This window comes from Danio aesculapii, chromosome 25 (assembly GCF_903798145.1).
Source record: "Danio aesculapii chromosome 25, fDanAes4.1, whole genome shotgun sequence".
Taxonomy (NCBI): domain Eukaryota; kingdom Metazoa; phylum Chordata; class Actinopteri; order Cypriniformes; family Danionidae; genus Danio; species Danio aesculapii.
In genome coordinates, this window is record NC_079459.1 from 281,983 (window position 1) to 309,961 (window position 27,979).

At 38.5% G+C, this 27,979-nt stretch overlaps 1 protein-coding gene across 1 annotated transcript; it reads left to right on the forward strand.

Moving 5' to 3' along the window:
* The first annotated feature begins 1,197 nt into the window (after positions 1-1,197).
* Positions 1,198-27,586, forward strand: tdrd12 (tudor domain containing 12). The gene is made up of 33 exons (XM_056451767.1): positions 1,198-1,221; positions 1,591-1,755; positions 2,892-3,028; positions 3,727-3,846; positions 3,953-4,008; positions 4,474-4,559; positions 4,639-4,852; positions 6,799-6,899; positions 7,426-7,499; positions 7,665-7,710; positions 8,592-8,650; positions 9,263-9,364; positions 9,458-9,518; positions 10,265-10,372; positions 10,933-11,118; positions 12,272-12,425; positions 12,697-13,016; positions 13,466-13,594; positions 14,692-14,809; positions 15,520-15,659; positions 15,972-16,189; positions 16,477-16,558; positions 18,236-18,417; positions 19,922-20,129; positions 20,636-20,728; positions 20,811-20,986; positions 22,350-22,532; positions 23,643-23,701; positions 24,788-24,896; positions 24,965-25,078; positions 25,729-25,882; positions 27,259-27,316; positions 27,452-27,586. Exons 1-33 carry the CDS (start codon positions 1,198-1,200, stop codon positions 27,523-27,525), a joined length of 4,110 nt encoding a protein of 1,369 aa, XP_056307742.1. The 3' UTR covers positions 27,526-27,586.
* Positions 27,587-27,979: the final 393 nt, after the last annotated feature.

Below are 27,979 nucleotides of genomic sequence, written 5' to 3' on the forward strand. Positions count from 1 at the left end.
ACAAAATACACAACAATTAAATTAAAACGAGAGAAAGTACGGTAACCAGGTGTAAAAAAACAGATAAAAATTATAATAATGTGTGATTTGTTATATTATCTGCATCAGGTGAATCAATCTGTCACGTGACGTCATCATCGGCGCGAACGAGCAGCTCTTCTCCAACCAGGCGGACGCGCGCGCGGTAAGTCTTTGTCGAATTTAACGCATAAACGAAGATTTTTTTTTTGCACTTTGCACGTTTATTAACACGATGTATCTCCAGTATGACGATTTATATCTCTACCTGTCGTTAAAAGTGGTAAAGTTGACGTCTATCTATCGCGTTAAATATCTACTGCGCATGTGCTGCTTTTGATAAAGCGCGAATCTTCCGTAATTATACATGGAAAACTATATTCATGATTATACTGAAGTCATCAGACTGATTAAGCACTAGTTCTACTTTTCAAGCTGATATTACGTCGTTTTTTTTAGTATCGAAAGACATCGAAAATTAATTCAACCGATTCGTTCAAATAACTGAACGAGTCATTGAATCATTCGTTCAACCGATTTGTTCAAAAAAAGAATCACTCTAGATTGAGGAGCGAAGTTGGTGCGTCGTCGGTCCTGCTGTGGGTTTTTCTGCACGACAGACACACCAACTGGATATAATAGTCATTAAAATGTAAGTAACTAAATCTTAACTTGGTTTATTGGCGGTTAAATGTTGTTTATCATGTCACTCCATGACTTTCTCAGGAACTACCCCGTCTGCTAACGTCAACATTACGATTAACGTTAGATTTTTTTAATAAGAATTTATCATAATTACTCCTCTTTAGATGGTTTTATTTCTTTAACAATCAACTGGATTCCTTTAAAGTTCTCTAATCTGTTGTTTAGCATATAAACAGTTGCTTCTTAAACTACAGTAAGCTAAGTTAGCTGAGTTAATCGTAGTAAGTACTGAAGAAAACTAACTTACTGCAGTCGATTAAACGTGTTGTCTAAATTCAGAACAATCCAGAAAGTATTCAGAAAAGTTTCTGACCCATAAGCTATTGATAAAGAGAAATGTTAAATCTTTTAATAATGAATACGGCTGGCTGCCATTATACTTCTGTTTATTTCTTGTAAAGTAAAGCTTTATAATGCGTTTAATCGTCTGATTTTTCACTCTTTTGCAGATTTAGGAGATTTTGGAAATTGGAGATGCTGGAAATACAAATAATCAAGGTAGAACACAACATAATGCATGGGGTTCCTACAGTTATTGTAATGTATAGTGTTTGTTTATATGGTGAACAATTTTTATATTACGTTTAAATTTCTTTATAGCAGTTTTTATATACTTTTGCATAATTATTTTATATAATATACATGCATAAATGAATATATTTTTATTTTATATATGTTTTAATTGTGTATATACACACTATTTATAGACAGTGAGTATACCATGTAATAAATTATTATTTTAGATGCTGTTAATTATTTGACAGCACTAGTAATAAGTAATAATCCGTTAGAGGTTTCAGTAGGATCGTGGATATGGCGCTGGCATTTTTTTTTTGACAGATGAAATGAATGTTTTCCATGTTTCAGGTCGAGAACCCGGGATGTCTGTGGGCTCGAGTTCTGAAGGGTCCAGGCCTGCAGCCGGACAGTCCAGAGGAATACGAGAACCTGAGGGTCCGAATGAACCTCTTCTACCACGAGGTTGACCTGGATGTTCAGAAACTGAAACCTTCGGAGCTGAAAGAGGGGCTGGTACGTCATATGTTAGCATATTCTTACATTCATGCAGTGTGTAATGCAGCGGGTTGTGAAAGCAATATTACATTATACAACATAAAAAATAGTTGTCTGCTAAAACGAATCAAATTATGCACTTGACAAGACATTTATTACTGAATTACTTATGCGCTTTCTTTAATAAAGTTAATTAAATGCATGACAAACCCCTGTAAATACATCTGATATATGGAAAATCATATATTTTACAAGATCTTTCATGTTTGGGTTTCACAAATAATTAAACAAATGTCATGCATGTAAATATCTTCAACATATTTCATAATATTTCACAATATGGCTTGGCTGTCTAAATATTAATTTTCACCTATTAGAATAACAAATATTTTCATATGTGTTAAAATATATTAACCATACATTTATTTGCAGTATATGCTTTTATTTGTGCAAATATTACATTTCTGTATTGGCACCAAAACAAACAATTAATCACATAATTGCAATTATTTCTTAAATAATCATCAGCTATACATCATAATTGTGACAGTCCTACTTTCATTGATTTTTATTTTTTATAAAATAGCTGCTTGATGTTGCAAGCTGCTATTTTTTGCCATAATATTTAATATAATGTCATAAACACACTGGTTTAGCAGTGCAAGTAGTTTTCTGCCCTTTGTTATTCCTAGTCCCAACAAATAAACGTTTAGTTCTGCATTAGGACTGCAGAGTGTGTTGAAAAATGATTGTTATTGCAATAATAGTGTATGCAATATGTGTATAGTGCAATAAATTAAATTAATTAATGTGGCAAGCGTGTGTATCTAAATTTGGTGTCCTTACTATATACCTGCTTCAGTTGGTGCTGTTACGCTATTGTGTTGTCTAAATGATTGCACCTTGACAGATTTTAGTTGGTGTGAATTAGATTTAATTAGATCAGAAACTAAATAACTTGCTTAAATGATTGTTATTAAATGTATAAAGAAAAATAGCACTTCTCCAGGGATATGTTATATTAGACCAAATATCATTATTGCAGTTCTCAGCCACAATATTGCTTGTTTTACCAGTATCGTGCTACTTTCAAATTGCAGTATTCTGCAATGTGTGTGTGTCTGCGCGTGTGTGTGTGTGCGTGTGTTCTGCAGGTGTGTGTGGCGTTCAGCGTGGCTCTGAAGAGCTGGTGTCGAGCTGTGGTTGAGTCCGTCCTGCAGGGGGCGCTGGACACTCAGGCCTGGTGTCTGTTAGTGGACCACGGAGACCGCATCATCGTCAGGGAGGACGAGTATGTTTCCAAACTAACTTGAAATTTCACTCACATAATTACTTATGCTTTTACACAAGGTTAAAGATAACAATCATAAATAAATATTTCTAAATCAGTGTTAAAAATGTGGAATTTTATGTAATATATATTCATTCATTCATTTTTCCATCAGCTTAGTGCCTTATTTATCAGTGGTTGCCACAGTATAATGAACCGTCAACTATTCCAGCATATGTTTTACACGTTGGATGCCCTTTCAGCTGCAACCCCATGCTGGGAAACACCCTTACACACTCATTCACATACACTCCGGTCAATTTAGTTCATCGATTCCCCTAAAGCACATGTGTTTGGATTGTGGGGGAAACCAGAGCACCCAGAGGAAACCCACACCAACACTGGGAGAACATGCAAACTCCACACAGAAACATCAACTGACCCAGCTGAGGCTCGAACCAGAGACCTTCTTGCTGTGAGGCCACAGTGCGGACCAGCAGTAATCGCAATACTGTGGTACCACAAATCCCTGATACTTTTTACCTAAGGTGGTTCTGTCAGAATCGTATTCCGGCCCATGCCTTGTTGTGAGTGCTACACTCGCGTCATTACATCACAGATATCGCGATATGATTTTTTTTTAGCATGTATACCAGTATTATTGTGGATGATATGATCTGGCACACCCCTACTCCTCATCCTTGTGTGTGTTTTGTCAGTGTCAGGACTCCGCTGGAGAAGTTCCTGCTGCTTCCCTTCCGTGTGCGGCGCTTCAGGCTGGCTGCTGTTCATCCCATGACACTGCAGGTGCCGCTCTCTGAGGACACGGCTGAGTTGGTGTACGTCACAAACTGCAGAAACACTTTCTCTGTTCCTCTGATGCTTTCTGAAGCTCTGTTCATCTGAATATCTGTTCATCTGAAGCTCTGTCTCTGTCCGTCACAGGCCGTCTGCATCATGGGACAGCTCCGCCACTAAATACCTGCTCAACCTGCTGCAAGGTAAACACCTGCTCACGTATTAAGGTGGCGTTTAGTAAGGCTAATGGACGGCTGCTTCTCACTCAGGGCTGCTGTTTATGCTAACGAGGGAGAGATGGGCACTAGTGGGCGGGGCTTTCCCTCTCTGATGACACGTACAAAGGGAGAATGTCAATCAAAGTGTTTCTGCAGGCTGTTTCGATCAAGCCTGATTATAACAAATGCATTTAATTAATGTTTACCATTAGAGGCTGGAGATATTCACACACTGCTGACACACAACTGGGTTTACACTCTTTATAAAAGTCATTTTTGCATGATAGGTGCTCTTTAAATAACGTTTTAAACCAAGTCGGCCTATTAATGAGTCTAAAGTCTTGCTATTGGTTAGCATAACATCACATTCCTAAATCTGTCATGATATTGGGAATATTTTTGCTAATATTTAAATGCATTTACCTTGGTGTGTGTGTGTGTGTGTTTCAGTGTCGACTCTGGTTGAAGCCGTTCTCTGTGAAACACATGACGACTGCTCCGCCATCGAGCTCTACCTGACCATCAATAATACCAAGGTAAAACACCATGTTCAAGCCCAGAGCGCAGGTTTTTGGAGGAATCCCATCTAAGAGCCGATCTGCTGGGGTTTTGCAGATCTGCGTGAACCATGATCTGGTGGCCAAGAAGTTTGCGTGCTTCATGAGCGATGCGGATGGCAGCAGAAGTACAGATCGAGCTCCGGTCAGTCTGGCGTGGGACATCTACTCCAGTCCTCATCAGCTGCTGGAGATGAAAGGCTGCTGTCCACTCAGAGCTCCGCCCCCAGACACGCCCACCAGGAAGCAGCGCACAGACCACACACACACAGGTCAAGCTAGATGTCAAGAGCTCACTAGCAACACTTTTATTTAACATGTTTATACCTTTTGTTTTTAGTGCAGAGCAAAGGCAATGCTCACTTAGCAGAATAGCACTGAGACCGCACGTCCCTCTCTGCCTGTTGACAGACAGTTTGGGTGACCTATCGTAATTATCAGCCCCAAATTTTGGGATTTGTTAATCATTTATTTGTCATATGCTATACCCAGAATATAAAAATGCATGTAAATACATTTAGATCATTTACATTCAACATTACTATCTACCATCTTCAGAAACGTTTTTTTCTCTTAAACAATCATCTTTTACATCCAAGATAAACATTTGTTTTGACATAATGTAAGTGTGCGTACTGTGTATGTTTAATATGTGTATATATAAATACACACTGGCTTGCATATATTTGAGAAGGTTTATTTATATTTAAAAAATATAAGATATATGTGTATATGATGCAAATTATATATATGCATTTAAAAATCTCCAGTAGTGGCTCACACTTTACAGTAAGATTTCATTAATGTTAAAGTATTTACTAACATGAGCTAAATATGAACAATACGTGTACAGCATTTATTAATCACACAATCGTGCTTGTTAACATTAGTATTGCACCATGAACTAACAATGAACAACTATTTTTTTCATTAACTAATGATACCTAACATGAACAAGTGCTGTAGTAAGTGTATTGTTCATTGTTTGTACATGTTAGTAAGGCATTGACTAACATTAAGACCATTTTGTTTTGTATATTTTTGTTTCTATGTATGTGTATGTATCGCATGTACATAATAAATACATAACACACATACACAGACATTATGTCAACACAAAGGTTTATTTTGGATGTGATCAACCTTTGTCCAGCACTAAAATTTTGGTAAATTATTTTGTGTGTGTGTGTGTGTGTGTGTGCATTGATATGTATAAAGATGCAGTTATGCTTTGTCAAATGTACTTAATTTAATATGCAAAATCCTTGCAAAATGTTTTATACATTTTTTATCAGGTTTATTTTGTGTGTGGTTATTGAAGAATTAATTTGCAGTTAAAAAACTTGAGTTATATTTTGGTAAATTTACTCAAGTTCATTTGCAAAAACTTAAAACTAAATAAAAAAAAAATATATATATATATATATATATATATGTATGTATATTTTTATTTATAAATCATGTTTTTATTGTGTATTGAAGAGTTAATTTGCATTAAAAACATGATTTATAAAAATGAATAAAGATGGTGTTGTTTGGCAAATGAACTAGTTTATCAAAACATAACTTTTTTTAATGTTTTTATAAATAAAATTAAAAGAAAATCATGTTTCTTTTTAAATTGTGCATTAAAAAGCGTATTTGCATTAAAACCTGATTTATTAAAAATAAATGGTTATGTTTTGGCAAATTAGCCTGAGGTCATTTACCAAAACATAACCCTTATTATTGTTCATTTTCATAAACAGCATTTTTATTATGCACTGAAGAGATAATTAGCTTTATAAAAAAGATTATTCATAAAAATAATAAAGATGAACTTATGTTTTTGTACATTTTGAAGGTTTTATTTTCAGAAATCATGTTTTTTTATACACTGAAGAGTAAATTTGCATTAAAAATATTTATTAAACAAAATGGATTTATGAACTCTTCATGTGTAAATGGGAGTAGCTCAATTATTATATAAATATATGCAAAACATTAAACAATTCAAATGCGCTAGGTAAAATGAGCCGAATCACTAAATGATACAGATAAATAGCAAGACTATATGTGATTTACTTGGGATAATATTAACAATATTTGAGTGCCATTTTTAATAAGTAATAATGTCAATAAATGCCCATGTTTGATGATAGCATATATGATTTATTGCCAAAAAGAAAGATTGGTAATAATAGACAATCACATACAAAATGTTTTGTTTGTCTTTCAGAAGCAGAGCAGCAGAAAGCAGAAGCAGCAGAGGAAAAACACACACCATCTGTGGGGAATCCTCCAGTGCAGAAACTGCGCCGTAACCCTGGAACATACACTGTACGTGTGTGTGTACTGTCTCTCAGTGTTTATAGTGTTTCTGTGTGTGTTTATATACTGTATGTGTTTGTATATTGTGTCTGTATGGTTCTCTTTATATACTCTCTCTGCATGTGTGTGTGTAGCTGTGTCTATATATTATATGTGGGTGCGTTTATATAACCTGTCTGTGTTTATATACTGTCTCTGTGTGTGTTTGTGTCTGTGCGTGTTTATATACTTGGTGTGTTTATAAATTGTGGACATGTTTATATACTGTGGCTTTGTGTGTGTTTATATACATTGTGTGTGTGTTTGGGTTTATATAATGTGGCTCTGTGTGTGTCTTTATATACTGTGTCTTTAAATACCGTTTCTGTGTGTGTTTATATACTGTCTGTGTGTGTGTGGCTATGTGTTTATATACTTTGTGTGTGTTTATATACTTTGTCTTTATATATAGCGAACGTGTTTATATACTGCGGCCGTCTTTGTGTTTTTATTTATTGTGTGTGTTCGTAATGTTCTGGTCTGTGGTTTTCCTCAGATCGGCAGAGGATGGAGGATCCGAGCTGAAGCCACTGACCTCTTCACGACTCAGATTCACCACAGTAAATCACAGTAAGATCTCATCACTGGTCTGCCCTTCATTCCAATGCCAGTTTCAGTTTCCTTCACATTTGTTTATTGAATATTATTTGATAATGATTTGTTTAACTGGCCAACAGCATGTTTCATAGTAAAGAGCAATATATTCGGTTTAGTAAATTGTTTTTCCTTTAACAGGTACATGAAGTTTACCACACTTTTACAGCCAAAGCCGATTCCTGAAGTAAGCTGAGATTTTGGTTTTATTAATAAAGGATTTTATGAGTAAAAATAATCAGGAAGAACACAATAACTGTAGTATTGACCACATTAATGCACTATTGATATAAATGTTAGAATTCATAACATTGCACAATTTCTGCTTATTATTATCATTAGGAGTAGAAGTCTGGAGGACAATAAGAAGGTTATTTCATAAGACAGTGCTGCAGTTTTATCATCAATCTCTTTAATTGCTTAAGCTCAATTAAGCAGGATTAATTCTGATTGGCTGTTGTTGTTTTTAACATGCATCAGCTGGAAACAATATTTTGAAGGTGATTTTAGTTATTTATTTTGTGTGAAAAAGTGGTTTTGTCTCTTGGAAATACTAACAAATTATAATCCAAATATAATTTGTCCGCAGTACCAAACATGACCACTAGGTGACAGTTTCTATTGGTCACCACACAGAAATTCTAAACTAGTATGGCAAGATTGTTGGTATTTTCCTTGATTTGATTTTAGCCTTTAAAAACATCTAAATAATCTTTTTATGTGGATTGCTGTAGCAAAGTAATGTTTACGACTCTGAGTATACTTGTATACTAAATGAATAAACAGCTGTTGCTCAGTAATATCTGTCAAAAATCTGTCCCCGATATGAAAAATAGACTTTTTATGCTATCAAATGATCAATAGTTTGTCATGATTGCTTTTATTTTGACTACAGTATTAGGATTTTAAAATGTAATGCTCCCACAGGTCTCACACACTCCCACAGTCTTTCTGCGTAATGATAAACAGTGGTGAAATATGTATTCAGAACTTGTCATGATTAGATTAAGATTTAAGCGCAAAAAAATGATGGAAACTTGCAATTGTAATATTTTCTATAATATTCAGTCTGTTAAAGAGAAGCAGTGCAGTCCTGATCAACCTGACGACAGCAGCGTGGCTTCACGGTGAGACTGAACACACCCTGTTTATTTTGAAAATATAATTGTGTCTGTGTGTGTGTGTGTGTGTGTGTGTGTGTGTGTGTGTGTGTGTGTGTGTGTGTGTGTGTGTTCACAACAAGGTTATAATAGTTGCGCTTTTTAAATTAGTTTTTATTTCAGTGCTATTTTCAAATTTGCTTAACATTTCAGTTTAGCTTAAGCTTGTTTTATTAATTTCAGCAAAAGCACTGTAAGTTTTAGTTTATCTTTATTTTGAGTACACATTTTTATATACTTCGTTTTTGTTTTTTAGCACAGCTTACTGTACATTTACGCTTGTGCAAAGCTCTTTGTGATAATAGTTTTAACTGACACTGAATGAGAAACCATACAAATGCAAAAATAAATGTCTAAAAGTAAGAATGATGAAGAATTCAGACAAACTTCATATTAAAGATCAGATACAGTTAAACACATCTAGTTGACTTTTTTGGCAGATGGAGAAAAGATTGTATTGAAGCGTGTTTTGAAAAGCAATTTGTGTGTGAAATTCAGAAATTGATGATTATTTAATTTAATTTTAAATTTTTATTTAAGTTACCTAAATTAATTTTTGTCCAGTAGTTTTAATCTTAGTGTTGTTTTTAATATGGTTTACAGTGCGGTCGACTCTGAGGAGCTGAAAGAGGCAGATCTCCTGCAAGAGCCCAGTCTTGATGATCAGCTGGCCTGTGCACGGTGGGTTCAATTTACAGACTTTACCCATTAAAACATGTCTAAAGTGAGTTTTTATTAAATATTTCTGTTCATCTTTTATTTAATTGTGAACAGACTTATGCAGTTTCTGAACCCGGATCCACTCAATCCAGACCAGGAAACTCTTGATGCTAAAGTAAGAGCCCTCATTGCTTGTTATTATTATTCATTCATTCATTCATTTTCCTTCGGTTTAGTCCCTTATTTATCAGGGGTCGTCACAGCGGATTGGATACCCACTATTCCAAAATTTTACACAGCGGATGCCCTTCCAGCCGCAACCCAGTACTGGGAAACACCCATACACACTCATACACTACGGCCAATTTAGTTCACTAATTCCCCTATAGCGCATGTGTTTGGACTGTGGGGGAAACCGGAGCACCCGGAGGAAACCCACACCAACACAAGGAGAACATGCAAACTCCACACAGAAACACCAACTGACCCTAACCACCGAGCCACCATGTCGCTGTTATTATTATTATTATTATTATTATTATTATTATTATTATTATTATTATTATTATTATTATTATTATTATTATTTTCCTTCCAGAATCGTCACAAATGACTTTCATTATGTATGTAAGTATTAATGAAAATACTTGCATATCCATGTGTATGTATACAAGTCAGCTTATATTATACTCAAATATTTATCCATCTATTGACCTTATTCAATTAATTTATAGCACCAAAATCAGGCCTTCTCTCTAAAACATATGCAACCCATTTTCCCAGAAACAAACGCTCCTTTAAATTAAACATTAAATAAATAAATTAAATATATATATATATATATATTTCTATTGATGAATGTTTAAAGTGCATATACTGCTATAAGAATATTGAATATTCTTGTTTTGTTGTGTTTTCCAGGTTGCACGCTGTGATCCGGGTCACTTGGGTGTTTTGGTTCACTCCGCCATTCGCATTGAACCCTGCAGTAACCTGACGCGCGCACCAATCACAGAGCAGTTCAGAAAGGTCCATCAGTGTGTGTTAACAATAGTGTGATATACATGTGTGCTGTGCATATTTATTGTGTGTGTGAATAAATAAATACATAAACATGTGTGTGTAAAATCAATGATCATATTGAAAGATCTTCTGTGACTTTCTGTCAGTGTTGTATAGTGCATGATTACTAAGACAGTTATGATTGTAAATTATAAATTAAATACGTAGTACAAGTTTTGCCATGTACATAACCAATGCAGCTGATATGGCATCAAATATAATAAATATTTACATAGATATTTAAGATATATATATATATATATATATATATATACACTTTATGTGTATGCATACAAGTCAGCATATGTTACATACATATATTTATCCAGCTTTTGAGCTCTTTAAAACAGTGCACACACATTTATATAATAAAAAATACAATACAAACTTATATTAAATAATTTCCCAGCACTAGTTTATAATGTTTGTATTGAAAACAGTTGTGCATTTTTATTTCAGCTGTATTTCAGAATGTAAAAGTGTCTGCTTAACACTTTGTTTGATGTAAATATGTTTATGTGTTTCAGTTCCTGTTGTGGCGGAAGTACAGTGGGCCGAATGTGGCGGAGAGCTACTGTTGGCCTGCTGTGGCTCGGGGTTTCGACACGGTGCTGGTGTCTCACAGCAGGGACAATCCTCTGTCCTATATTCCTCCTCTGCTGATGATCTTACAGACGGTTTCTGTGGTCTCCAGCCTCACCGCTCGCTCAGGGGTGAGACTCACACTAATCCAAACAGTTTACAGGTGAAACATACTGGATATAACAATCCATTCCTCTATGATCACATCAGTCAGTCAACATGGCAGTGTTAAAATGTTAATAGTACTGTCACTTTTGGATGATCCAATCACATGTGGACACTGCACAGATGGTATGTGGGCCTCATGGTGCAGCTTTGCTTCTGGGTTCACTGGGCCCTGTGGTGCAGCTCTGTGTCTGGACTCAGTGGGCCTCATGGTGCAGCTGTGGTTCCGCGTTCACTGATCCCCGTGGTGCAGCTCTGTGTCTGGACTCAGTGGGCCTCATGGTGGAGCTGTGGTTCTGGGTTCACTGGTCCGTGTGGTGCAGCTCTGTTTCTGCACTCGGTGGGCCTCATGGTGCAGCTCTAATTCTGTGTTCACTAGTCCCTGTGGTGCAGATCTATATCTGCGCTCAGTTAGCCTCATGGTACAGCTCTGCTTTTAGGTTCACTGGTTCCTGTGGTGCAGCTCCGTGTCTGGACTCATATCAGTTGAACATTGCTTTGCATGCTAAGTTGGAAGAAGCATTGTGTGATTCAGTCTCTTAAATCTCTTTCAGAGTTTGTCATAACTGTTTAATTGCAAAACCTGTTGTATAGATTAAGTGATAAGGTTTAGTATCATTGGAAAAGCTCATGCATATATACAACAGTTCATTGCATGGTACAGCCTCTTATTTGGGTGCTGTTGACCTATGATGCAGCTTTGCGTGTGGGCTCCATCTTCACTCAAGGCCATCTTATTTGTTTATTTATTTATTTATTTATTTATTTATTTATTTATTTATTTATTTATGTGTATTCTTTTTTACCTTAAATGGCTTATGAAAATATGTTTGGTGTAGTTTGAAAAAAACAACAACTCACATTTACAAGATTTCTGGTATGATTCAGTTACAACTCGAAGTGCACTGGTCCCTGTGGTGCAGCTCCATGTCTGGGCTCAGTGGGCTGTTTAGTGCAGCTCCAGCTTGGGACTCATTTAGTGCTTTTTTTTATTCATCATGTATTTTAAAATCCAAAAATCAAGTGATCCAGAGATTAGTTTTTATTTCTACAGTTTTAACAGCCTCTCTCAGGATCTCTGGTCTCAGTTTGTGTGTTTGTCTGTGTGTGTGTCTGCAGCCGGTAGCCGTGATCCTCTGTCCGGGGTGGGAGAAGGTTCAGACGGTGCTGGAGCTCCTGGAGGACAGTAAAGCCACACAAGGCCTCCATCCCACCAGTGTGCTGCTGGGAGTGGACCAAGATGAGCCCAAAAAGTTCAAGATCCAGAAGAACTGTGAGTGTGTGGTAGACATTGACATCCATGGTATTTTATTTTCTTCCTACTATGGAAGTCAGTAGCTGTGTCCATCCAAAGATGCTGATTAAACTTTTAAAACTAGAACATCTCATAAAACATTAGCTTTATAAAGTGCTTTATTCGCAATTATTTGAGGATATATTACAGTTTTACGCATAAATCTGATTTGCATCTTTGCATGGAAGCACAGTCAGTGAAGTGTATGTGTGTGTGTGTGTGTGTGTGTGTGTGTGTGTGTGTGCTGCAGGTCAGCTGCTGGTTACGACCCCATTCTCTCTGCTGCGGCTGCTGGATGCTCAGTGTTTCCTCTTCCTGCGTCTCTGTCATCTGGTTCTGGACGAGGCGGATCTGCTGTACTCTCAGGCTCCGGATCAGATCTCTGCCATCCTAAAACACTTCCAGCAGCTGGTGTGTGCGGAGGAGCGGGTGGCGTGCCCGCGGCAGATCATCGCTGTGGGCGGACGGTGGAGCGCAGGAATTGACGGGCTGGTGAGGGAACACATGATCCACCCGACAGTCATCATCACCGTCATGGAGGAGGCAGCACTGTACGGCAGAGTTCACCAGGTCAGTCTATACACACACACACACACACTCACTCCACCTGTCCATCATCATCACTGTCATGGAGGAGGCAGCACTGTACGGTAGAGTTCACCAAAGTTGAACTTAGCTGTCAATCAAGTGGCCACACCCTTAATTATGCAGAATTTTAAGGCTTAATTTAAATGCAGCTAATGAGTTATAAAATAATTTACCCCCTCACAGCTCTCTAGAAGGGTAATATTAGCTAAATACACCGAAATCATTTTTTTTCTAGGCTGTAAACACCTTTTTTTGTGCTGTAAAGCTGGCCATTTTAACATTGGAGTCAATAATAATGTGCTCTGTTTTGGAGCAGCCCCCAGTGGCCAGTCGATGAACTGCAGTTTCAGTTACTTCTGTATTAGTTTCATGATTAATAGCAGGACATTGCCGCTTGGGACACACGCTCACGTGTCTCTGTTCTCCTCCAGAGGGTGCAGTTATGTCTGGACTGTGACAAAGTCTCGGTTCTTCTCTCGTCGCTGGATTTCCAGCCGCCGAAACCACAGAAAACTCTGATCATCACCAACTCTGCAGAGGAGACGGAGCATGTTTATAAGGTAGAGGATTCCACCAATCACAGCACAGGATTAGCAGCGATCCACCAATCAGATGATCTTTTGTGTTAAGATAATACCTGAATACACTTAATTTATTAGTCATTTTTGGGAGGATTTTGTTTTGAGTGATTTTGCATAGGAAAAAACTGCTTTGACCAATTCAACAGGACTCTAAAATGATTTTCTCTGGGATTATTCTTAATTAAACAATTAAGTATTTATTGTAAAATACTTTTGTACTGTAAAATAAAGCTTCTGGTCAGATCTGTTTTTGAATAAGTTAATAAATAAAATAGTAATGGATTATAATACTGTTGAACTGTAAATAGTTGTAATATACTAATTACATAATTCTAATATCAGTTCCTGTAATGATTTTGTGATTTATTCTTAGATATTAAACATTGCATCATGAAATTTGACCAGTTGCATATGATTATATAATAACTTTAATATATTTAAAATTAAACACAAAAATAGATTAAATTATTGATTAAGACTAATATTATTTTATATTATTAATTTAATTTATTTTTTGTAATTGTCAATATTATTAGTATATTATTATTATTAATATTAAATGTTGTAATACTGTTTAATGTAATGCATATTATATTTAATACAGTTTTGCTTTCATAGCTAGTTGTGCATTTATTAAAGTTTTTATTTCCATGCTATTTTTTAAAAAATGTAGTCGCATGCTAATTTTATTAAATTTATTTCTTCTGGTTTCTTATTTTGAAAGTTGTAAAATATACAAACAAGATCTTTATTCATAGATAAATGTGTTGAGTTATTTTAAACGGGAGTCCAAATTTTCTATTAAGTTTATTACCCGTCTAATGTTTACTATTTCTCGTTCTTATAAACCTTACAAAGGGGTGGTCAGGTAAAATTTCAGTCAGTATTTAGTAAATGTACTGCAAGTTATCAAACTGTTATCAAAACTGGCAATGAGGTCTTAAAATGTATTGAAAGAGTCTTAACAACATCTTAATAAGTATTTAACTCTGATTCCTGTATATACGCTGTACTGAAATAACCGTGTTGGCTCCTGCATCCTCTTTATTTCCCACAATGCTTTGTGTTTGTTTGAGGCGGTGGTCAACACTGCGGTCTTCACACTCAAAGCTCACGAGGACACGACGGATCAGTTCGACTTCATCATTGATCAGTGGAGGAAAGACATCGGCCAGGGAACGCAAGTCATTCTGGGTCAGCATCTGAACTGAATATGAACATCTCAGTAGCTGCATTTCCACTGTCGGGCCAGTGCGGGCCAGGGCTTTTATCGGGCCGGGCCGGGCCGTGACAATCGACTGGGAGCTTAAGCAATGCTTGCAGAGTGGCACGCAAACCCCGCCCCAGAACGTCCCCCGAATCACACGTCACACAACTCGCCCAGTTCAGCGGGAATCATGCAGATAAAGCACACCATCACATCATCACGAAACCATTAAAGTAAAGACAACCGACACGTTACTGTACAACATTACATGTCTACAGGCACAGACCTGTGTATTTTCATTCATTATATTCGTTTACTCGCCGACCACCTGTTTGCATCGTACATCGAGTGGTCTCGCCACTAACGGAGGGATGACCCAACGCACCATCCATAATATAAAACCACAGAAGTTTTCCGGTAATAATAAATGTATATCGCCATCTTTACCAGACTTGGGAAAACTCTGCCTCTCCTTTTACTCCGCCCCGAAGCCCCAGCTGGCCCTCTTTGGCCCAAGATATTCGGCGGGCCGAAAAGTGCTGGCTGCTGGCCCCAAGGAAGCCCTACTTTGGCCCAATCAGTCCCTGGAAGTGATAGTAGATACACGATTGACCCTGGCCCGCTCGCTTTAGGTGCGATAGTGGAAACGCAGCTTGTGTGTCTCAGTGGTCCATCAGTGTTGTTATTCCTCCTCCAGTGACCACCAATGACTGCCTGAAGGCCCTCGGGATCCGGGACGCCACCTGTGTGGTGCATTATGGGTTTCCCAGCACCCCGAAGCTGTTCGGCAGTCGACTCTTCTGCATGTCAGAGAATTTCAGGAAGCTGTCAGACGTGGTACCTGCTCTGTTTAACTCTGTCTTTAACTCTTGTGTGCTCTTGGGCCGTTTTCGTCCACTCTGGGCTGATTTTGAGTCTTAATTTGGCCACAACTCTCTCTGTGCTTCAGCAAACGGAAATTAATTTTGCTGACAAATCTTATTTTGACACATATTTTGGGAAAATGCTTTGAAAGGCCTGTGCAAAAAATGTGATCATAATGGGACAAAAACAGCCCCGAACATAACAAAAGGGTAGTAAATTTAACAATACACAAGGGTTAACTCACCCAGCACTGTTTCTGAGTGTTCTGAGTGTGCGTGTGTGCAGGATCACAGTGAGGACTGGACTCCCGGAGCTCAGTCTGTGCTGCTGCTGTCAGAGCAGAATGTCCGTCATGTGTGCGGTGTCCTGCGGTACCTGCGGAGAACCGGCGCTCTGCTGCCTCCGGAGCTGCTGCAGTTCGCTCTGGGCGTCCAGCAGGCCAAAGAGGAGCAGAAGACGCACCGGCCCCTGTGCTGCTCGCTTAAAAGCTTCGGCTTCTGCAGGTCTCACTGACACACACAGACAGATGATGTGGTTTATGAGTTCAGTGGGTGCACTAGGATAAGTTCCCATGCTTTTATGTTTTGGTATATTTTTTTTGCTATATATATATATATGCATATATTAATATTTATGCATATATATATATATATATATATATATATATATATATATATATATATATATATATATATATATTGCGTCAAAGTCCTCCTTTTCAGTTCTCGTTAGTTCAATCCTGATTCAGTTTAGAGTGTGTGTATGTGTGTGTGTGTGTGTGTGTTTGCAGAGACAGCACACTTTGTCCAGACAGACACACGGTCAACACGTCTCTGGATCAGACGCAACTCCCTGACTCCGGGATGGTCATGGTGAGCTGCTGGACAATAACACAAATCACAAACCACACACAGATACCAAGAATACAGACACGATCGCTGAGTTCAGTCGTTTATGTCGAATGCATTGACTAATGATCAAAAAGAAGTATTGGTGCACAAATATTCAGTATGAATTGTCTATAGCTGCGTTTCCATCCACCTGTTATTATGCGCATTTAGGATATATGTGCATTAAAAATCGGTTGATGGAAACGTGAAAATGTGCATAAATTTTGAATTAAAAACAGATGAACACAACTGAGTAGGGTAAACTTTTTATTCGATAAGAAAAGATGCGCATAAACTACGATGGAAACACTTTTACCGAACAAATTCCAGCATGCTCATTAAAAAAGTCATGTGATATTGTTATAAGAGATCACGTGATGATAAAATGTGTGTGAATCTGGACAAACCCGCAGGCTGAGCACATTGTAAAACATCTGAAATGTTGTTTAGGTCATTCTATTATTCTAGTGTTGTTATATTATTGATGACCTCAAGAATCCAAAGCGTCTGTGCTCAGCATCTCACGGCTTCAAACACCACCGCGCGTTCACTGCGTGTCAGCATTGCCTTCTGAGGCGCAAGTCATTTATTAAATGAAGAAAGGATTCACGCAGCTTCTCCTACCGCAGCAAATTACGTCTTTACTGTTGATATTTGGCGGCAGATAATCAGGAAGTGGCGATTTTATTCTCCTTGACTCATTGGATGGAATCGCTGCTTTATTCGCACGTCTTTTAAGCGATAGTCCAGTTTTGCGCAGATTTTAGATCATTTCAAGGGTGTTTTTTTGATTGCAGTTAATTTGCACTTGTAATGATCAGATTTCGCATGTTTGTGTTGTAGAATATAAGGGAAAATTCTGAAAGTTTTGGTTTCATTTCATCTTAAAACACTGTGAATGAGTGAAAACAGGATATGCAGATATTGAGTCTGATTGGCTGTTGTCATTTTCCTCTCTCGTCTCGACTCCGCCCACTAGTGTTTATTTTCAGGTTTGGGTTCAACTTTGGGCTCCATTCGATAGCAGAGCTGCACCCACTGGTGGGCGGGGCTAAACATAGTAAAAACCCACCTGATTGGTCCAATTTATATAAACGACCAATGCATAAAGTCAGTGTAATTTATCACATGACTGCGATACATAAATTGCGTATATTATTGTGATAATCATAATTTTGCAATATTTTCTGCAGCCCAATTTGACATTGAGCAGATGTAATATAATTCATTCATTCATTCATTCTCCTTCAGCTTAGTCCCTTTATTCATCAGGGGTCTCCACAGCGGAATGAACTGCCAACTATTCCAGCATATGTTTTATACAGCAGATGCCCTTCCAGCTGCAACCCAGCACTGGGAAACACCCATACACACTCATTCACACACACACTCATACACTATGGCCAATTTAGTTCATTAATCCCCCTATAGCGCCTGGAGGAAACCCACACCAACACAGGGAGAACATGCAAACTCCACACAGAAACACCAACTGACCAAGCCGAGGCTCGAACCAGCGACCTTCTTGCTGTGAGGCCACAGTGCTGACCACTGAACCACCGTGTTGCCATTCTTATTTCAGTTCTTTATAATTACTCTGCTGATTTAGTTTGATTTATGCGGATACATCGTGTTTGACTGCAGTGTTTTGTTCTTCAGGTTCTGCCGCTGTTCATCAAGACGGCAAGTGTGTATGGCGGGCGTATCGTCAGACAGAAGGAGGATTGTTACGAGGATCTGGCAACCCATATGAAGATTCATTACGCCAGTGAGAGACGCTGTGCTGTGGAGGTGCTGAAGGGGGCACTGTACGCCGTCCAGGAGGAGAACTGCTACCACCGGTACTGCTGGACACACACACACACACACACACACACACACACACACACACACACACACAAGCAAAATAATCTAGATTTCACTTTGAAATATGATCCATTTTTGTACCCCATTGACAGATTATTTAGCTTGTATTAAGGAAAAACTGACTGAATTTTGACTCATTATTTCTGAAAACAAGACAACTTTTGTTGTTAGTCTAGAAACTGCTTCTTAATTTAAGAATTGTTAGATATTTGGTCTAGAAACAAGACAAAAACTCAGAGTAAGGGAAGCTTTTTTAGTGTATTTTTATTATTTAGATAATAATTCAGATTTCAGACTTCAGTAGCTGCATCTACATCAATAATAAGCCTATTTATTTAGCTTTTAGAAAAAGCTTAAGTCTCAGTTTTCAATAATACACACTTTTGTGATTCAGGATGACATTGAATTTTTGTATCGTCTCTAATTTTAATATATGAAGTTATCATTATTATCATTATTATTATTATTATTATTATTATTATTATTATTATTATTATGTAAAATATTGTTAGCTGTATTGATGTATCCATGAATTAGCCATAAATAAACAAACACATAAAATATAAAACAGAGCTGTTACAGTACAATAATGAAGCTGATAGTAATTCGGCTTTATGTCACAGCTCTACTTTGCTATATATTCACATAGGGAAAAATATTTTTGTATTGTATTTCTCATTTCCAGTGTTTGGGAAAGTAGGAACGAAATGCATCACAATACTGACTTACTCCTCCAAAAATCAACTAGTTGTGTTACTTGATTGATATAGTAATGCGTTATGTCTTCTCACCTTTGCGGAGGCTTGATCTCTTTCAGAACTTGCAGTTTTTATTCTTCTTTTTTAGATAGAGGAGCTCTGCAATGAACAACACACTGTATACCCACCATTTACCTTTAAATAAACACATCGGTCAATAATAATGTAGGATAATGTTATCTTCTAAGACCTTCTCTACATGCAGAGCTCTATATAGAGCTCCACATGCCGTATATGCAGATTAATGACAGTTTAAAGCAGTGTTTGCCAGGTGGCCAGGACACCGGGGTTACACCACTACTCTTAACCAGAAGTGCCCTGGGATTATTAATGAGCACAGAGAGTCAGGACCTCGGTTTAACTTCTCATCCGAAAGACAGCGTTCACTGACAGTATAGAGTCCCCTTCACTATACTGGGGCGTTAGGACTCACACAGACCACAGGTTAAGCGCCCCCTGCTGGCCTCTCTAACACCACTTCCAACAGCAACCCAGTTTTCCCATGTAGTCTCCCATCCAGGTACTGACCAGGCTCAGCCCTGCTCAGCTTCAGTGAGTAACCTCTCTTGGGCTGCAGGGTGATATGGCTGTGGAAAGGTAATATTATTATGTAACTCGGGTCACTTGTGATGCATTACCCCCAACAGAAACATTAAACCTGATCACACCGCTGAGTGTAAGTGTTCAGATCGTGCGTGATAATAAGTGTTCGTGTTTGTAGTGTGCGTGTGCTGGAGGTGCCGGAGAAAAGAGAGCAGCTGTTCAGCAGCGTCACCGCCTGCTTCATAGATGAGGGCCGCACACAGGAAGTGAAGTCACACCAGCTGCTCCAACTTCCTGCTCAGTTCCAGGATCTGCCCGGCCAGGCGGTGGAGATCGTCCTGTGCAGAGTTCAGCCTGTGGACGGAGAGGTGGACTGGAACCCGAAGGTGTGTATCGACGCTTCAGCCAAACACACACACCTCAGCATTCATTCATTTACCTTCAGCTTAGTCCCTTCATTCATCAGAGGTCACCACAGCGGAATGAACCGCCAACTTATGCAGAATATGTTTTACACAGCGGATGCCCTTCCAGCTGCAACCCAGTACTGAGAAACACCCATACACACTAATACACTACGGCCAGTTTAGTTCATCAATTCCCCTATGGCGCATGTGTTTGGACTGTGGAGGAAACAGGAGCACCTGGAGGAAACCCACACCAACAAGGGGAGAACATGCAAACTCCACACAGAAACACCAACTGACCCAGCCGGGACTCGAACCAGCGACCTTCTTGCTGTGAGGCCACAGTGCTAACCACTGAGCCACTGTGTCGCCCACACCTCACCAATGTTTTGAAGTTGAACTGCAATACCTAGTTCAGCCACCAGGTGTCAATCCTACATATTGTGTGCGTGTGCGTGTGCGTGTGTGTGTGTGTGTGTCTTCAGGTGACCAGAGCCGTCAGTCTGAGAATCCGAGGGAAGCTTCATCAGGCCCGTGTGGTGATGAGTTTGGGAAACACCGTCTGGGTCGACCCCATGGTGCGTCTTCGTCATCACAGCGCCACCAACAGGCCGAGGTTTGCCGGTTTTGTGAGGTTTCTGTTCTGTTTGTGGTCTTCAGGTGCGAATGGTGCGAGTGCCGGGACTGAAGACCTTCATCAACGAGTATAACGTCCACACGGAGATCCTGGCCTCGGGCTACGGCGTCAGCAATCCTCAACATGTGGATCTACTGAAGACGGTTTTCCAGAGAGACCAGAACCACAACATGCTGGATCAGCAGCTCGCAGACCACAGGCTAGTCGATACGCTTCATACCTATAATGAGGGATGTGGGATGCAGCATCGATATCACGATGCATGCATCTGCTCTGATCACATCACGAAGATCTGTCAGGATTATAGTTGACCAGCAGCCACAGATTCCAATCCAGATCACCAATTTCAATGCACTTCTGGGCTAATTGACAGTTTTTAGCCACATGACCTTTGCAGAGACCTGGCAGGCAAAAAACATTGAGCCATAATGGCGGCTACACTGAAATCTCCATAGAAATGCAACACAATCTGCTCATAATTCACTCTGTTTCAAGCTATGAATATTTAAATCACACATCAACAGGATATAATATGATCACAAACCATAAATTGTTGACTCTTGTGAACCATATTCTGCTGTTTCAGTCATATAAAACCCTCGTGTTCCTGTCAGAGCCACAATTCAGAGATGTTTACCTTTATCTTGTGGATATTCCTCAAGAGACTTAGTCATTAGTTATAGATTGTAAGTGTCTGCTTTTATATTTGCTGCCGGTTTGTTTTGCTTAGATTAATATTTACTTTAAGGGAAAATCTATTTGTTCACTTCTGCTGTTTAAACTTTGCATTTAAACTATTTACTAATGCATTTAACCTGCAAATTAGACTAGAAACTGGACACAGACGGGTTATGTTAAGGGTCAGTGATGCTAACATTCGACACAACTGATCTTTCTGTGAGGGAGTTCTGCAGAAGCACAGCACAGGCGTGTCTCTCGTCTGTTAGTAACACCATATATTATTGCACAACGATTATCCGTCTGGCTAAAAAAGAGAAACACTCAGCCTGTGACTAGTCATTCAACAGGAGTCCACCAGGGGGCATTCCTCTAATACTATAGAGTTATTTTATTTCTTTGTTCCAGCTTCAAGTGACCTATAGCCTACATTAGTCGTGAATAAATAATGTTAAAGCATGTATAAATGACTCAGTCTTGATAAAAGCTGTGTGTGGGTGCACATATTTGATTAATGTGGGGTTGAAAACAGGATCAGGCTTTTAAAGAGCTGTCAGTCATAACTTTTAAGGCCCGATTACAGCTTTAACTGAGAATATTTTTATATTTTATAGCGTTAAGGGTGACAGATGAGACTGGGCTGGGGATTTCTTTATTTTTTAAATTATTTTCTGCTTGTGAAACATTAAAAACTTTTAAAAATGCAGTAAATTTTGTTTAAAGAAGTACAATTCATTGCATGCGATATCACCGTGGTGTGTATAATAACTGTACTGTTAGTGTCTTATGTTATAAACACATATTCCCATTACTTAATATACAGTTTTATGGTTAGTTTATAGTGTTTACATATGTATGAAGTGTATTTTGTGTTGTATGCACAGGTTTGAGAGCGCTTTACTGTCGTCCCAGCAGAGGATGGAGGTCAGCGAAGACTTTCTGAGCAGTAGGATGAAGGATTTAGTGAGAGGCCATTATGCAGGGTTCATCCAGAATAACACTGCAGTGGTGTGTAACGGAGACATGAAGAGCAGAGAAGATGCAGAGCCGTCAGAGAGGAGCGCTGGGTTAGTGACTTGTTCATTATGGGTTATTCTCACTCACCACAGACTGTCTGTGAAGCAGCCGCTGAGTTCCCACCGGTCATGGAGTTTCTGGAAAAACATGTAAATATTGAAAGGTCTACCACAGATATTGAAAGTCAGGGAATTTTGAATATTTTTGTCACAGTCACATTGTGTCCTAAAGCAATGCAACACAACAGAAACATTTAAATTCCATTAGGCCTGTCACAATAATCAATATATGGACAACACATAGACATGAGCTCAATCATTTTTGATGATGGAATATATATCACCCATACACACTTTAGCTGATTGTGCAGCATCTCTATCTCTATTGAAGCTGTCAATATAGTCAATAAAGCACTGTAGTATTTACTTTAAATTACTATGGTATTTTTCATGTGGGTGTCTGACAACTCAAAATAGATCTGGCAGCAGATATCACAGCCTCTGTTACTCTTTACCTTTGTTAACATTTATTATTGTTTATTTAGGATGTGTGTTTTCACATTCTGACTCCATTATTAAACTGCTAAAATGACTATAATTAAATTAAATATGCCTAATAATGAAATATTATGTGTTCTTTGAAAGAGTGTACATGCATTGTGATGATATTATGTTGTCCTTCTGGCATTATATGATGAGTGGCATAAAATTAAATATTGTTATATAAATATATTTTGGTGCGATATCTTCTTATACGACAAAAAATGGATATTGTGACAAGCCTAAATAACAGCCACATCATCATTACTCTGACATTTAATGTAAGTATTATATATATATATATATATATATATATATATATATATATATATATATATATATATATATATATATATATATATATATATATATATATGCTGAGGGTGTGAATTATAAAGGTGCTTGATTTAAAATTAGTAGTGATTTAAAAGTCCTTATGAAAGAGTGGGGATGCTGTATTAATATCACAATAGGATCCTGTTTTTCTGTCCATTAGATGTCATGTAAATTCACATTTTCATTCAATGTGAGGACATTTAATATTTGACATGTGAACTGCCACTGTTTTATATTCACAGCCATGATAATGTTTATAATAACACTCTTTTTTTAATGTTTTAGGTCTGATCTGAATGGTTTCTCCTCTCTGATACACACCAGACTATCCTGCTCTGAATCAGGCATGTTTAATAATACAATAATATTACATTTTATTTATGGGGTGCTACAAAGAAGATCAAATGAGACAATAAAAATACAATATATAATAATAAAATATAACAACAACATAATCAAAAACATTAATCAGTAATATGTTCATGGTAAGCAGTGTTGAAGAGGTGGGTTTTATTCAGATGTAACTTGTTGATTTCTTTTCATATACTGTGTGTTCTCAGAAAAACTTATTTTTAAAGATGCCGTTGTCTTAAAATTTACATCTGATGTTGGTAACAACTAAAGAAATTCATATATACAAAGAAAACTTAACTAATTAGTTTACAAATGAAGTTCTGTGTGATAAAATAAAATGGCGCAGAGAAAAAGTACGGAACAGAAAGAAAGATCAGCAGTGAAAGCCCAGACAGCAGCTGAAATCTCTCAGTAGTTCTTCAGCAACCCTCTGCTATTCCTCAGTGTAGATGAATATCAGCTGCTTCAGTCCAACATCTACAATAGCAGGAGGATGAAGATCAAACCATTTCAGCAAGACAATGACCTAAATCACAGCCGAGGAGACTCTCAGATGCTTTCAGAAAAATAAAAATTAAGCTGTAGAATGGCCCAGCCAATCACCTGATACGAATCCAATAGAAAATACAGAATGAAGCTCAGATTATATAGATGAGACCCACAGAACCATCCAGATTTTGACACTCTGTTGAAGTCTGCGAGAAACTCACATCTGAGCAATGCATGAGGCTTTATTCTCCATATGAGAGACGTCTATAAGCTGCAGCACCAAAACAGCCTTTAATATAAATTATTAAATACATTTCAGTAGTTCAGTGCTTTCTCCTTCTGTCGTTCAATCCTTATTACACACAACTAATAATTATTTTCTTTTTTTTTATGTTTTTGTTTGTGTTGTTTGGGTTTTTACCAAAATCTGCTTCAATTCCATGTCAACAGCTCCTTTACAAATATTATTCCCAGGAAAAAACATGACTTTTAATACTTATTACCCCCGCTGTATAACCTCTTAATTTCTTTTCATTTCCACTCTCAGTAACATCTGATTTGTTCTTCTCTCTCTATTGGTTATATAGAGAGTGAAGAAGCTGTGGACGCCGATCAGTTACAAACGCTTAATAACAACAGTAATAAGAAACCACAGGCTTTGCATAACTCGACGCTTTTCTCATTCCAGCCGACCAGGTGAGTTATAAACATCACTATATTCTGTTGTCCATATGTGTGAGTTATATCCTCGGTTTTCTGCACAGTTTCCACCCACAGATCAAGTGGTTTCAGAGAGGAGAGTCGGTCACCGTCTGCATAAAGCTCATCAATCCGGTGATGCAGAAATGTGAATTCAGCTGCGAGGCTGTCGTCTACAGGTCAGGTTTAGCTAACGTTTCAGTTAGCATATTTAATGTTACTGTTCTTTAGGAGGCATATAAGGGTTCACTCAACTCACAATTCAATGCAATTCTTGATTATGTATTGTGCAAAATGTATTGAATTTAATTTTATTTGACGAACTACTAAATAAGCATCCCACACACCTTAAAGTGAATCTGTCGGGGATACAACACAATAAATAAACCCCTTGGTTTTTTTCCATCATGGTCCTTACTGTTAAAGGAGACCTATTACCCTTTTTACAAGATGTAAATGCGTCTCTGCTGTCTGTAGAGTCTGGTGTTTGAGTGTGAGCTGAGAGTAGCACACAGATAATGTTCTCCAGCTCTCTGAACCTGACCCTTTCAGGCGTTGATCCTAATTGTGGTGTTTTGGTGACCGTCGCTTTAAATGCAAATGAGATGGTGCCCTTTTCAGAAGGGGGCGGAGCTGCAGACGCCTGTACATGTCTATAAAGACAGCTTGAAAACAGGACTAACATAATGCATGCAGACGTGTCTCAGAAGAAGGCAGTGGATCTTGTAAACAGGGGAATAATAGGTGTCCTTTAATGAAAGGCATCTTGAACTACCCAGATGATGTGCTTTGTGTTATATGTAAAGTTATTGATGTGTTTTACTCTCAGTGGGTACGTGAATGACCGTCACTACTATGTGAAGCTGGATCTGTTCGGTGACATCATCGCTGAGGAGTGCTCATGGGAAATGAAGTGCAATGAGCCAGTGATGAAGCTGATGAAGAAGGACAAACGCGACTGGACGACCCTGCTCAAACACAAGGCACCTTATTATATTTAGTTATGCTTTTCTGACTGCTGGTTCATGTGTAGACTGTGAATGTCTACTGTCTGCATTGATCAATGGTAGAGGGAGTTATTGTCACCCAAAAAGAAAGAATCTACTGTGTTTCATTGGCAGAGCTTCAGAACTTGTGAAATTCAGATTAAATTGATTTGATCTGCTGTTTACATCTGTATCTGAAAACAGTGACAGCAGACGAGTCCACCTGACCAATCAAAGCAAAGCAGGACCGTGTGACCAATCAGAGTAGAGTCATCTGACCATTTAGGGAGTAGTTGGCCTGTCTGACCAATCAGAGGAGAGTAGTGGCACGTGACCAATCAGAAGAGTCATCTGACCAATTGGGGCGTAGGTGGCATCTCTAACCAATTAGATTAGAGTCATCTGACCAATTGGGGCACTGTTGGCCCATCTGACCAATCAGAGCAGAGTAGGGCCGCATGATCAATCAGAGAAGAGTCATCTGACCAATCGGGGTGTAGTTGGCCCATCTGACCAATCAGAGCAGAGACATGACCAATCAGATTAGAGTAGGGCCATCTGACCAATTAGAGCAGAGGAGGACCATGTGACCAATTAGAGGAGAGCCATCTGACCGATTCGGGTGTACTTGGGGTGACCAATTGGAGAGGAGTAGAGCCACATGACCAATCAGAAAGGAGAGCCTTTTCTGACCGATCAGAGGAGAGTAGGGCCATGTGACCAATCAGAGAAGAGTCATCTGACCGATTGGCGTGTAGTTGGTCTGTCTGACCAATTAGAGGAAAGTATGGCCATCTGACCAATCAGAGCAGAGTAGAGATATAACCAATCTAAGTAGGGCCATCTGACCAATTAGTGCATAGTAGGGCCACGTGACCAATCAGAGAAGAGTCATCTGACCAATTAGCACGTAGTTGGCCTGTCTGACCAATTAGAGCAGAGTAGGGCCATGTGACCAATCAAAGGAGAGTCATCTGACCGATTGGGGCATACTTGCCCCATCTGACCAATCGGAGGGTAGTAGAGCCACATGACCAATTAGAAAAGAGCCATCTGACCAATCGAGCGTAGTAGAGACATAACCAATCTGATTAGAGGAGGGGCCATCTGACCAATTGGGGTTTTTTGGGCCATCTGACCAATCAAAGCAGAGTAGGGCCACATGACCAATCAGAGAAGAGTCATCTGACAAATTGAAGCAATGTAGGATGTTATTAAGGGGGGTTGCGAGGGTTGGGGGTGGATGTAGGCATGCTGTAGAGACCAACAATGATGAAGGGGCGAAAGATCAGCTGATTTTCAGAAAACCTCATGTGTTATTTAGAATCAGACCTGTGGTTAATATAGATGATCTGGACCTTTCTCTGTTTCAGAGTGCGTTCGTCAGCTATGAGTTCGACCGCATCGAGGAGGCCTGTGTTACAGTAAACGGTGAGCAGCAATGCACCTCTAAAGTGCTCATTATAGTACAATAATCATGTTATCGACAGTCTTGAATTGTCCAGTCTGAATATGCAGAAAGTGAGAATGAGGAGCTCTGATTAAATCCCAGTTTCTCTACATCAGGACACTCGTTCCTGGCCGAGGTCGGAGAAGACGGATGTTACGTCAGCTCAGAGAGCGACAGCGACAGCGACTGAACAAACCACACATTAAACACACGCTTCACCCAAAAATGAACATTCTGTCATCATTTACTCTCCCTTAATCAAACCCTGAACACAAGGATAGATATTTGCATAACCACAGACTTCCATTTATAACCACAGACTTTTCCATTTTATAACGATTGACCTCCATTATATTGGTTTCTCCTATTATGGAAGTCAATGGTTACAGGTTTTCAGCATTCTTCAAAATATCTTCTTTAGTGTTCAGCAGAAAAAAGAAACTCATAACTGTTTAAAACCACCTGAGGGTGAGTAAATAGTGAGTACATTTTCATTTTGGGGTGAACTGAGCAGTTACGACATTAACTACATGGCTTTTGAGGAAAATACATCTATTTGACTGTCATTGAGGAAGAATAATAATAATAATAATAATAATAATAATTTTTTTGCGCAGCATCAGTGTTGTTGCGCAGCCGTGCCT

Excerpts from the sequence above, each read along its gene's own strand:
- tdrd12 (XM_056451767.1), top strand. The coding sequence starts at position 1,198 with ATGCTGGAAATACAAATAATCAAG. Across the intron at positions 1,756-2,891 it reads CGGAGCTGAAAGAGGGGCTG|GTGTGTGTGGCGTTCAGCGT; the intron begins GTACGTCATATG and ends TGTGTTCTGCAG. Across the intron at positions 3,029-3,726 it reads ATCATCGTCAGGGAGGACGA|TGTCAGGACTCCGCTGGAGA; the intron begins GTATGTTTCCAA and ends GTGTTTTGTCAG.